Consider the following 12,448-nt stretch of genomic DNA (forward strand, 5'->3'; position numbering starts at 1 on the left):
GAGATGTAAACAAGATCTACAGCTCGACTCCTACAGTGGGGTTTGTTACACGTGGTTGCTCCTCAGAAGCAATGTGGGGTAATATATAAAACTTAAACCGACTACTCAACCCACAAGACTCTTCATTTAATGAAAAGGACAATTTTCACATTCAAACAAATCCCTCATATGTTTATTACAAAGCTATTGGGCCCCTCCACTGTGTGTATAATTTCTTTAAAAGTAAAGCATAAAACCAATGTTATATTTTAGAGAAGAAAAAAAAAAAAAACACAGGTTTATTCTTACCCATAAACTCAGTTCAGATACATTCATTTTTAGGAACTGTGGTTTCATTGCCAGCATACCCTGAATAGGACATAAATGAATACTCAGACATTCAAGTAACAAGTATTCAGAATAATTGAGACTTTGAAGAATGCAAAATTCAGCACATGACTGACTCATTAATTAAATCTGTTCTTTGACATTTTCATGCATGTATAAACTACATCCTAATTACTCCACCATCCTATCTCTCTGAGTCCCACCCTTCTTTCTACAAATTTGTTTCCCACATTCATGAGTTTGCTTTGTTTTGTGAATTTTTCACAATTATCACCCCATGTCCAAATATGCAGTTAGTGAATTCAAAGCATACCTTAAAAAATTAACACTAAAAAAATCTATTGTCAGTGAGTTTGTAAACTGAAAAGAAAATCACTATATTAAAAGATTTAGTGTTTTTTTTATATATATATATATATATATATATATATTATATATATATATGGTTTACCTGCGAATCAAAAGGTACGCAACAGTTTCAGAAATTCAAATGGCTTCTACAAGTACAAGATTCCCTTTAAGCTTAAAATTCCTGACTTATGAACTATACATGAGATTTTACTGCCCTAACAAAATATTTCTGTGTTATATCAAGTCCAGGTACATGAATCCTAAACTATATTACCTCCAGTGAGAAAAACAGACTTCAAACTTGACAAAAATATCTTAGAGAATTTGTCGATCTTAATCCCAAGGCACAGCCATATCAACTCCAAGTTTGGGGTTGCAAACAGCAACAGAGGCCCATGGCTATGGCTAAATATACTACAGCTACAGAGTAATAAATAATACACCAGCTACAAGTAGTGCCTCAGGCAAGGAAAAGTATATGTCTTGGAAATGGGTATTTCAAAGTGAGGTAGGGATTTAAGACTCTGCAGACTTATTAATGGGTTCTGGAGATGAACTACTCAGAAGGCAGAAAGCACCCCAGTGGAGAAGTGCCATGTGGGTGTCTCAGCTGAAATGCAGGTGCCACAGGTGGAAGAAGAACTTTGGTTGGCAAAACCCTGTGATACTAAAGCCCATGAATCAAAGTAGTTTCCTTGAAGTGCACAGAAGTCTAAATATAAGACAACTTTCATATTTAGACTGAAACTGAGAATATAAAAAGAGACTTAGGAAGCACAGAAACCTCCTGCAATGAACCCAAGAACAAAGCAGGAGCAAGGAAAGCCCAGGGGAGAGAGAAAGCAACTAGGGATGCAGGATGGGGGTGGGGTACGCCGCTCTGAGCTTTCTGGTAGTGACATCACTGAGTCTTACTTTCTCTGCTTTTGAAGTGAGAACTTCACTGCTCCATCAGGTAAAGATAAAGTTGATAAACACTTTATGTGACTCTGCAAAAGCTACTCATGCATCCCAAGCCAGTGATAAAGAAGTTAAAACTATTTGTTTCAAAAACAGTCACTGAAAATAGTGAGTTATAAAAAAAAAAAAAATGAGGCTGGGAGGATGTGCTAAGGGGAGATGGAGGATATCTGTGATCATACCTCATGTATATAAACATAAACTTCTCAAAAATAAAGTTTAAAAAAAAGCCAAGGGAATACTTACCCAAATAATTACCAAAGAGGATGCATAGTAAGATGTTAGTAACATTGAGTTCCCAAACATCAACACAAAACAAAGCACAAGAGAAATCTGTAAAAATCCAAAAGACATGCAATTAGAGCACACAGACCCAAAGGAAGAACAGGGACTTTCACTTTCCAATTACACACATCCATGATAGATGGAATTTAAAGCACTCAAAAAGGGCTGGCTATCAGGCAAAACCCAGCTCACTCTACATCTCAAGCCCCACACTCCAAGACAGCCAGCACCAGTCATTTCCTGTGCACCCTCCCAGACACTAGCATTTGAAATTCTACTTTATATTTCATTCATAAGACACAAGTGGGTACCCACTCATAAGCTATTCTTTCTTGCTTTGACTCTTGAACATGCTTCAGGAAACTTCCCATATCAATCCAAATCTATCTAATTCACTCTAAGAACTGAAAGCATATTCCACTGTACACATGAGCCACAGCCTATTTAAACCATCCTGAGTACTGCCCAACACTTAAGTGCCTTCTGGTCTACCCCGTTTTCCTCTTCCCTAGCCCAAATGACAGGTCCTTCTGGATGCATCTTACACACTGGTCAATACACTGCTATATATAAACCACCTCAAGAAAAACTGAAGGATCAAGATACTGACAAAATACTGTCAAATAAAGACAAATACTGAAAAATTGCTGTACAAATAGATGTACCAGTTTACTTCCCACAAACTGAGTAAGTGTTTCTGTTGACACACACTGCACATTACTTCTTAAAAAACTTTGCTGTATAGCTGGGGAAATGCTCTATCACTTTTTCCCCTTCAATACTGTAACGGTACATGAGCCAGTGCCTTCCATTTGCAGTGTGAGTATGAACTGCTTATTTCTACTATGTGTTTTTTTCTGCTAGTTTAGTGGTTTTTCTTCAGGCTCTTGTTAGGTGTCACAGGACAAAGCTCCTTATGAAACAAACATACTCAAGAATTTCCCCAGTTTACTTTTTTATCTCTGTTCTATTTTTGTATTATGGTTACTGCTTAAAATTTTATGTTAGTCATATTTCTCATTCATCTCCTTTAGGTCCTCAAGACTTACCTTTATAATTTAAAAAGCTTTTAAAAATGAAAAGCCCATGCTTTATTCTATAAGTTTCACTTTTTCTTTGATATATTTCCATTTGCATGTGGATTTCATTTCAAAATACATATTTATAGTTTAAAAAACAATTGAGAATGAAGGGTACAATTGTTTAAATTGATACGGAAAAGTATTTGGCAAATTTCACCATCACACAACTACAATGCACAGAACAAACTGGGACAGGCTGAATCTACCTTTACATAATAGAGGCCGTTTATGAAGCCACACAAGGCTCTGTTCTCAACTGTGAGAGACTGAAATTTTTTTCCTCCAGGATCAGTACCATGGAACAGCACAAACTTGAGTCACTTAGACAAGAAAGAAGACAGCAAAGTAGAGATGAAGGAGTAATATGTCTGTTCACAGATACAAATTCATATGAAGAAAGGCCTAAAGGTAGATAACAATTGTTAAAAGTTCAGGAAAGTTACCAGACATAACATAAAAAAAAAAAAAAAACTCGCAGGGCGTTGGTGGCACATGCCTTAAATCCTAGCACTCGGGAGGCAGAGGCAGGCGGATCTCTGTGAGTTTGAGGCCAGCCTGGTCTCCAGAGCGAGTGCCAGGAACAATAAGAGAGATATAGAAAAAAGAAATTCCTTTGCCAATAGAATCAAAAAGAATAAAAATACTCTACTTGTTGGTTAGTTTAATTGTGGAGGCTTAAAGAAAACTATAAAATGACATTGAAAGAAATACAGACACAAATAATGGGAAGGCAGTTCATGTTTATTGTTTGAATGCTGCTAACATGCTATGAGCACCCAGACAGTTACAGATTCAGTGCAGTAACTGTGAAAACCCAACATGTTTTGAAGAAAGAAAAATTCATGTAGAATCTCAGTGGCACAAGGTAGATAAAACAACAATGAGAAGAAAAGGGTTTAGACTCAGACTTGGGTTTCAAAGCTTGACATGAAAGCAAAGTACTAAGAATGCTATAGGGCAGGCATAGTCAAAGAACAGACCAATGACTTTGAACTCCTCACAGGCACAACCCCTCCAATAAATGAACCAATGATTTTGACAAGAATACCAACATCAGACAATGGAGATGAGACCACCTTTTCAAGAAACTGTGCTTAGGAAACTAGGTATCTCCATGAATATGGACTATTATCTACTGCTATTCTCAATAATTAGCTCAAAATAGAATGAAATCTGAACATAAGAGCTGGAATGGTAAAGCACTCAGAGTTTCCCATTATTTGATTTCACAATATTTTCTTGTAATTTGATTTCATAATATTTTCTTGGGTATGACACTATGAGCATAGAAAATAGGAGAAGATGGTTGAACTGGAATATCTAAACCTTAATGCTCATCAATGGATAAATGAAAGTAGAGTCAAAAGTCAACTTATGGATATAGCCATAATCATAATATATGTATAACTCCTAAAACTCAACACAAAAACTTCTTTCAAACATGAACGAATAACTTGAAATGACATATCTTCAAAGATACAGAAACTACTAAGAACCAAATGAAAAACTGCCTACTATAACCATCAGAGAAATGCAAATTAAGAGACTCCACAAGGAAAGTCCCACATAGAGAGCTTAGAAGTTGTCTCTGTTTTTTTCTGCTGAGTATTTGCAAATGGATGGAACTCGAAGAAACCATTCTAAGCGAGGTAACCCAATCACAAAAAGACAAACATGATATGTACTCACTCATTTGTGGATTTTAGACATAGAGTAAGGGATTACCATCCTACAATCCACACTGCCAGAGATACTAGTAAACAAGGAAGACCCTAAAAGATACAAACTTTGTCCCCTGGGAAAGGGTCACCATCCCCTGAACAAATTGAGAACATGGAAAGGGGGGGAGGAGAAACTATGAAAGTGAGAAGGGAAGAAAGGAAGGATGCAGAGGTCATGAGGAAGCAGAAATTTTGAATCAGGTGTAGATTAGAAGAAAGGACATATGACAGGTAGGATTTTAGTTGGGGGGTGGTAGAGGAGGAAGGGAGGGAGAAGGGAACTGGGATCATCCTGTAATTCAATCTTATTTGTAATTCAAATATATAAAAAACAAAAAATAAAAAAAATAAAGATAAAAAAAAGAAGTTGTCTCTGGGTTTAGCAACAAGGAAAACAGTAACCAACCAACACTTGTATAGTACAGAGAAGTGAGATCACAGGGAAAACTGCCTCAGAGTGGAGGAGACAGACTGGTGTAACTCAACTCACCAGAGCACAAACTCCTAGGGAAGCAATCTGGGACAGGGAGACCTGTACTGTGATGGAGTGATGTCAGCCGCAGTCAGCCCAGTGGGAAGGGGGTGTTTACAATTTAGTCTATTTTCCCCCCTCTCAGAGCAAAAACCACGGAGGAAAATCCTTCTGTGCTTCCAACAGGAGGAGAAAATAGCAATGCTCTAAAATATGCCAGAGTATCCTGTTCTTATGAAGAAATTAAACCAGCTTTCTACACTCTCTTCTGGAAGATGGGAGTTGAGGTAACTCTTTTAACCCTTTCTAGGACACAAGTTTCAGGCTAACTCCGACAATGACATTACAATAAAACTACTGCCAGCATCTCCCATGAATATAGATGCAAAAAAAATCCCAATTCAACAAAACATCAGCAAGTCAAATTGGATATTGGGTAAGAAGAATCATACACTTCATACACTACAGCCAAGAGGACGTACCCCAGGCAGTAGCATTCAGCATCCAATTAACATCCACACCCTGAAGAATAAAACAGGTAAAGAAAAATGACCTGACCAAGTTCAACATGCATTCATGGTTTAAAGGAAAAATATCTACAGCCATCTGGGAACAACAAAGAAAATCCCTAAACTTGACAAAGATTTACCAAGTCCATGTAGGTACATCAGAGCTAATGTGGGGTAACGAAGCTTTCCTGCTAAGAACGGGAGCCCAGCTTACCTTTCTTCCCACTACTGCCTCTCAAAAAGCCTGCATCCCCATGAGGAAGGAAGGATGCAGGCTAGAAGGAAGATATCAGCTATCTCTGCAGGTGGCATGGCAATTTGTAAGACTATCTCAAACAGCCAACAAAACCACAGTTAATGAGGAACTGCAGCAAGATGAAATGTGGGTCACTATCCAAAGGCAACTGCTTTCCATTGTGGCAGGAAGAGTTTGGATTAATAACACATTGCCATTTAAGTTAGCACCTGAAAAGATGAACTATATATACACCCAACAAACAGGCACAGGATCTCTAGACATAAGTTTACACACACAAATACACACAAATAAACCTAAGCATGCGTGCTCATGTATGCATGTGTACACACACACATATGCTGGAGACATGGCTCCATTGTTGACAGCATTATCTGTTCTTGCTAAGGATTCAGGCTCAGTTCCCAGCACCCACATGGTGGCTCACAACCTACTGTATCTCTAGTTCTAAGTGACCCAATGTCCTCTTCTAACTTCTGCAGCCACCAGGCACACATATGATGCACATACACATACACAGTCAAAACATATAGATCTATGCCTAGAGAAAACTGCATCACTGGTTAAAGTATTCAAATAGGTAAATAATTTTTTAAAATTAAAAATTCCAACTCCAAGAAAGTCAATGTCAAGATCACGACAAGCCAGGCTAAGGGAAAAGTATCTGTAAAAGGTACATCGGAGCTGGGACTGCAGCTTGGTGACAGAGCACTTGACTAGCATGTATGAGGCTTTTGGTTCAATTCCCAGTACCCAGCTTTAGAAAGAAGAGAAAGGCACCATCTGCTAATGGATTGTCATCCAAAATAATACAAAAAAATTAATAAAGAATTGTGAAAACTCAGTAATAAGAAAATGAACAACCAAATTTGGAAAAAAAAATGGCAAAAGACCTGAACAAACAGGACACCAAACTGGAAACACAGATAAGTCACACAGAAGTACTTCAGGCACACTGAAACGACACACTGTCATAATGATTGACACAGGGCTAAGGAGTGTAGAGAGAAGCAGGTGCCTTTCTTCCTCTCACACCCCTCTTTATCCCCTCTCCCTCTCTCTCTTGGTGGGGAATGCAAAATGGTGCGGCCACTCTGGAAAGAGTTTGACAATTTTCTAAACACTAGATAAACTGTTGCCCTATGATTTAACAATCACTCTCCTTGATATGTTTTCAAATGAATTTAAAATTTAAATCTACATTAAAGCCTAGATGCTAATGCTTCAGCATCTTATTCATAGCTACAATAACTTCGAATTAACCAAAATGTACCTCAAGTAACTAAATGGGTAAACTTTGACAAAGCCCAAAAAAGTCAAAATGTTATACAGTTATGGAAAAAATGAGCTATCTCGGCATACATACAAAGAGTAAACTTACCTGCCTTCAGTAAGTGAAAGAAGTGGTTCTGCAAACAGCTATGTGTTATCTAATTCCAAATGTATGACATTCTTGCATATGGCAAAACAATACAAAGATAGTCATTACTAGGCACAAGGGGAGGCAGGACTGGATGACTTCTAGAACTGTGAAACTGGTCTACAGGATGTGCAATGTTTCATCAGATTCTATACATTCCACAGTGCCAAGAGTGAGCCCTGATGTAGACCACAGACTGGGTGCTTAGGACATGCCACTGCAGGTATCAGCTGTGACAACAGTACCATGCTGCTTCAGGACAACAGCAGTTGGGGATGTCATGCAGAGAGTACTTTCTGCTCACTGTGCTGTAAACCTAACTCTGCTCTACAAAATACAACCTTTTAATTAAAGACAAGGAAAAATTCAAATGAGGCATCCTATTCCCATTGGATTGGTTACAATAACTTTTTAGAGACAGAAAATAAATGTTATTTATTGCAGAGAATATAAAACCATCACCAGGTTTGCCACTTGATCAGTTCTACTCTGAACACCAGAAAACAAAGAGATGCTCAGGTTCGTAGAAGCATTTTGCTGTAGTTTAAGTCCAGAAGAAACCAGTGAGTGGGTATTCCACTTCACTTTAAGAGGTGGCTCTGCAGACAGGCAGTGTACCACTTCACAGGTACATAAGCTGAGCACAGCCTCAACAAGACAGTGAAATCCAAATTAAAACTTTCTTGGTAGTCTGTTTAAAACAAGGTCAACTATATCAGTGTTTGAAAGACACCTATGCTCATTAAAGAATCAGGTTACAACTAGCTTCAGAAATGAACAAATCAGGTGTCAATCAGGAGTTTAAGGTCACACTTAGTAGAAAACAAACAAAAAGCATTACCATGTGTATATAAATGATCTTCCGTAATTTATATATATCAATGTATCCCACAACATGAACTGCGAATAATGATGAAATCTGAAATCAAAAAAGAAATTATGTTAAAAATAAAAACTATATATATATACATACATAAAACAAGAGTCACAAGAATAAAGACAAGATTATTATTTCAAATTATCTTTATATAGAGTGTTTTAGCTTTCCTTCCAGCTGCAAATTTATTATTGAATATGATTATTAATTGGTCTTTCACTTATATAGCTCTCCTAATATGCAACTATGTGAAGTAGCTAGCTATGCTACAGATTATCCAAAACAGCATTCATTTTCATATCAGGCTGACTCTACTGTCAACACATATAATTAAAATGTCCTCTAGCCAATCAAACACTTGAAAATATAATTATAACATGACCACAAAGACATAATTGCAGAAATCACAGTAAACTAAAAAGTAATTAAGTGATGTATATTTATGTAAAAACACATTAAGTCTTCCTGTTTGTCACCTCCATTAGCACTATGAATAATTCAGATAAATGGTCACATGCTAGTTACAATCAAATTTATCAAGTTTCATATTTAAGAATAATATATATATATATAAAACTTTCTTTTCCAATTGAAGAAAATTCTGTTATTTATGAAGAATTATAAAATTTTAACATTTGTCACATTTTTTTATTTTTCTTTGCAAATTTTTTATTTGAATTAGAAACAAGATGTTTTACATGTCAATCCCAGTTCCCTCTCCCTCCCCTCCTCCCCTACCATCCCCACAACTAAAACTCTACCTATCACATATCCTTTCTGCTCCCCAGGAAGGGTGAGGCCTTCCATAGGGGTTCATCAGTCTGTCATATACTTTGGGATAGGGCATAGGCCCATCCCCATGTGTCTTGACTCAGGGAGTATACCTCTATGTGGAATGGGCTCCCAAAGTCCACACCTATGCTGGGGTTAAGTACAGATCTACTACAGGAGGCCCCATAAGTTTCTGAGGTCTCCTCACTGAAACCCATGTTCCTGGGGTCTGGATCAGTCCCATGCTCGTTTCCCAGCTATCAGTCTAGGGATCAAGATCTCCCCATTGCTCAGGTCAGCTGTTTCTGTGGTTTTCACCAGCCTGGTCTGGACCCCTTTGCTTATCAGTCCTCCTTCTCTGCAACTGGATTCCAGTTCAGTTCAGTGATTAGCTGTGGGTATCTGCTTCTACTTCCACCAGCTGCTGGATGAAGGCTATAGTATGGCATATAAGTCAGTCATCAATCTCATTATTGGGGAGGGCATTTAAGGTAGCCTCTCTTCTGTTGCTTAGATTGTTAGCTGGTGTCATCTTTGTAGCTCTCCAGACATTTCCCTGGTGCCTGATTTCTCTTTAAACCTAAAATGTCTCCCTCTATTATGGTGTCTCCTTTCTTGTTTTCTTCTGTTCTTCCCCCAACTCAACCTTTCTGCTCCCTCATGTCCTCCTCACCCCACCTTCTCCCCTTCTCATTAGATTTAGATGGATTCACTGATTAAATGGCACTCCAGTTCATGTAGAGAAGTGTCATGTCAGACAATGTCTCTCCACCCTCTTCACAGGGAATGCCATTCCAATTCAACTCTACACAGCTTCACACGAAAACAAGGAAAAACTGCTGAACAGGTGAATATTTACATATAACCTATGCTCCAACTATTAAGCTTCTTTGTTTGATTTTTTACTTTCCAAGTCCTCCACAGCAAATGCTCCTACTAATAAGAAAACCATGGTTTCTTTTTCTCAGCTATCCATGTAGACTGCTTCAGGGTGACTCACGGGATATGATGACTGTGGGCAGGAAGTATGTTTCTATGCACTACCCCCAGGAGAGGCAGGATGCACCTGCTCCTGTTCTTATACCCCTCCACTCCCCATTTAATGCAGGCTATCCCATCACCTGGAAGCAGTTAAAAGATCTCTTCTCAGCCCTGGAGCAGAGCCACACACAGATCACTTACAGGATACAATTTTAGGACTCCCAGGATAACTCAGCCCATAAAATGAATTTAAACAGAATCAAACTAAAGAAGAAAAAGAAGTCTCAAAGATCAGATCCAAGAAGATGTACATAAAACCCAACCAACTTTTTGTTTTTTAAATAATAAAAAGAGCAATTAACAAGGCCCAGTGGAAGGAGCAACTGTGAACCCAGCAACCAGGAGGCTGAAGCTAGAGGATCATCACTTTGAGGCCACCAAGATTCTGCCTCAAAAAATAAAACAAGTAAAAATAGTTGGCCTTGCTGACAACTGGCTGAGTACTTACACTACTAATCTGATGCTAAACCAACCTAGGACGTAGACACTTTCATTCCCTGTGTTCCAGAAAATATATATCTGGAACAAAAAAGTTAAGGTTTTTGTTTTCCTTTTCTTTTTCTGTCTTTCTGGGGTATTTGTTTGTTTCTTTTGTTTTGTCTAAGAAGGTAGTAAATAGTTAAGAATCAAATCCAGATCTGCCTTTATTTGTGAGTTAAAGCATCTGAGTATTTAGAAGCATCCATCCAACATAATTTTATAAATAGCAAGCATGAAAAAACCTGAGCCTACAACACCCTCCCCTCTCAGAAGACTACCTTGCTTTATAAACCCAGAAAAATGGGAATAGACAGAAAGATGATAAATTGCAGACTGTTAGGGTAGCCACGAAAAGCAGGAACTTACTGCCTGTTCATTCTCTTATCCCACATATACTGATTCTGCATGGAAGGATTTAAGGCAGCCAGCAAAAATTCCACAATAGATTGGGAAGCGGTTCACGAAGGCCCACCCCTATTTGAACATCTATTGGCAATTGATGGCTAGTGACAGTCAGTTTTCTTGAGGGATTTGGGGCCCTGAGATGTTTTTCTTGAGTTGATGATCACACTATCATGCACATACAGACAAGGACTAGATGCATTCAGTTAGTGCAGACAGGGGTGTGGGGGGAAGGGCGGGGCAGAGGACATGAAAGTGGGGGCAGGTAAGTGAGCAAGCACATAAGCTGGGAGAAAAGGAGAGGAATTCAGGAGAATGGAATGAGAGGAATGTTTTTGATCCAAATAAATGATATGTATGCATGAATATTAGTACAATATTTAAGGAACTAATCATAGAGGAAACACATTCTACTCAGAAAAAGTACTTTGGGGCTGACCACTAGTTTTCTTTTCAGAATTCTAACAATGATGGAATAATAAAGATAAACATTCTCATAAACTTGAGTTCTACTAGTAAGTAGTAATATTCATTAATAAACTAATCTCATGAAAATTCATACTCTGAATTTTCTTTAAAAGAATGAGCAAGGAAAATCTTGGAACTTAAGACTTGTGAAACAGGAAGAAACAATCAGTCTGCTCCAGGGATGAAGACGGATGGGCAGTCAACCCTAAGTACACATACACATCAGTAACAGTCCATGAACATCACAGGTTGTATGTATACATCTTTATATATGTGTAATATCAATAAAAAAATAAAAGAGCATGACCCTGAAAGGTGGCCATGGAAGGAGTTGGATGGAAGAGTGGGGAATGGTGCTAATACAGTACTCACATATGAAATTCTCAAAACATAAAAATAAAAAATATATCATGATCACAATTTCATACAGATGAGCTCACATAATCAGAAGCACCAAGCTCAAATATTCCAATTTCAAAAGGTGCCCACCTTACCTGTGTAAGAAGCACAAACTGGGCAAACTGCCAAGGAAGCATGAAGAATACATTGGAAATGCAGAGTGCAATCAAGCTCCCTCTGTAAAGTTTTGTAGCCCTGGAAAAGATAATATCAGGAGGTTTAACTACAAAACAGTGCAGCATAGCTCCAAACTGCTGCCAATTAGCATCTCAAACATGATCTGGGGTGCACATAAACTGCATGCAAGATAAATCAATGGTTTAGAAATTATACCTTCTGATTCTCAATTATAATAATTTTCTATAAAAAGTAAATACCTATTATTACTGCAAAACCACAAAGCCCTGCCGAGTAAAGGGAGGGGAGGCCAGGTGAATACAGTCATTACTGCTTTTTCACATTGTATTTTAGTGAATTTACAGTAAGACTTCTTACGACGTGAAGTCAATAGATTCGTTAGTTGGAGAAGTAAGGCAGGGTCTAGGAGAAACAACAAAAGTGGCATATTCCTATGCACTAAGCAGTGTGTAGACAAACACTGCAGGGATGGGATTCTGGGTAAAAGTG

General features: G+C 38.1%; 1 protein-coding gene across 2 annotated transcripts in view; it reads right to left on the minus strand.

Moving 5' to 3' along the window:
- Window positions 1-12,448, minus strand: part of Dpy19l1 (dpy-19 like C-mannosyltransferase 1) — a 94,232-nt gene that overhangs the window by 24,453 nt on the left and 57,331 nt on the right. For both annotated transcript variants that reach the window (XM_027411696.1, XM_027411695.2), the window contains exons 9-12: window positions 11,917-12,016; window positions 8,225-8,302; window positions 1,885-1,971; window positions 289-348 (exon numbers count right to left, since the gene is read on the minus strand). In XM_027411696.1, coding sequence (XP_027267497.1) covers window positions 289-348; window positions 1,885-1,971; window positions 8,225-8,302; window positions 11,917-12,016 — 325 coding nt within the window. The remainder of the gene's footprint in view (window positions 1-288; window positions 349-1,884; window positions 1,972-8,224; window positions 8,303-11,916; window positions 12,017-12,448) is intronic.

Source organism: Cricetulus griseus, chromosome 4, assembly GCF_003668045.3.
Source record: "Cricetulus griseus strain 17A/GY chromosome 4, alternate assembly CriGri-PICRH-1.0, whole genome shotgun sequence".
Taxonomy (NCBI): Eukaryota; Metazoa; Chordata; class Mammalia; order Rodentia; family Cricetidae; genus Cricetulus; species Cricetulus griseus.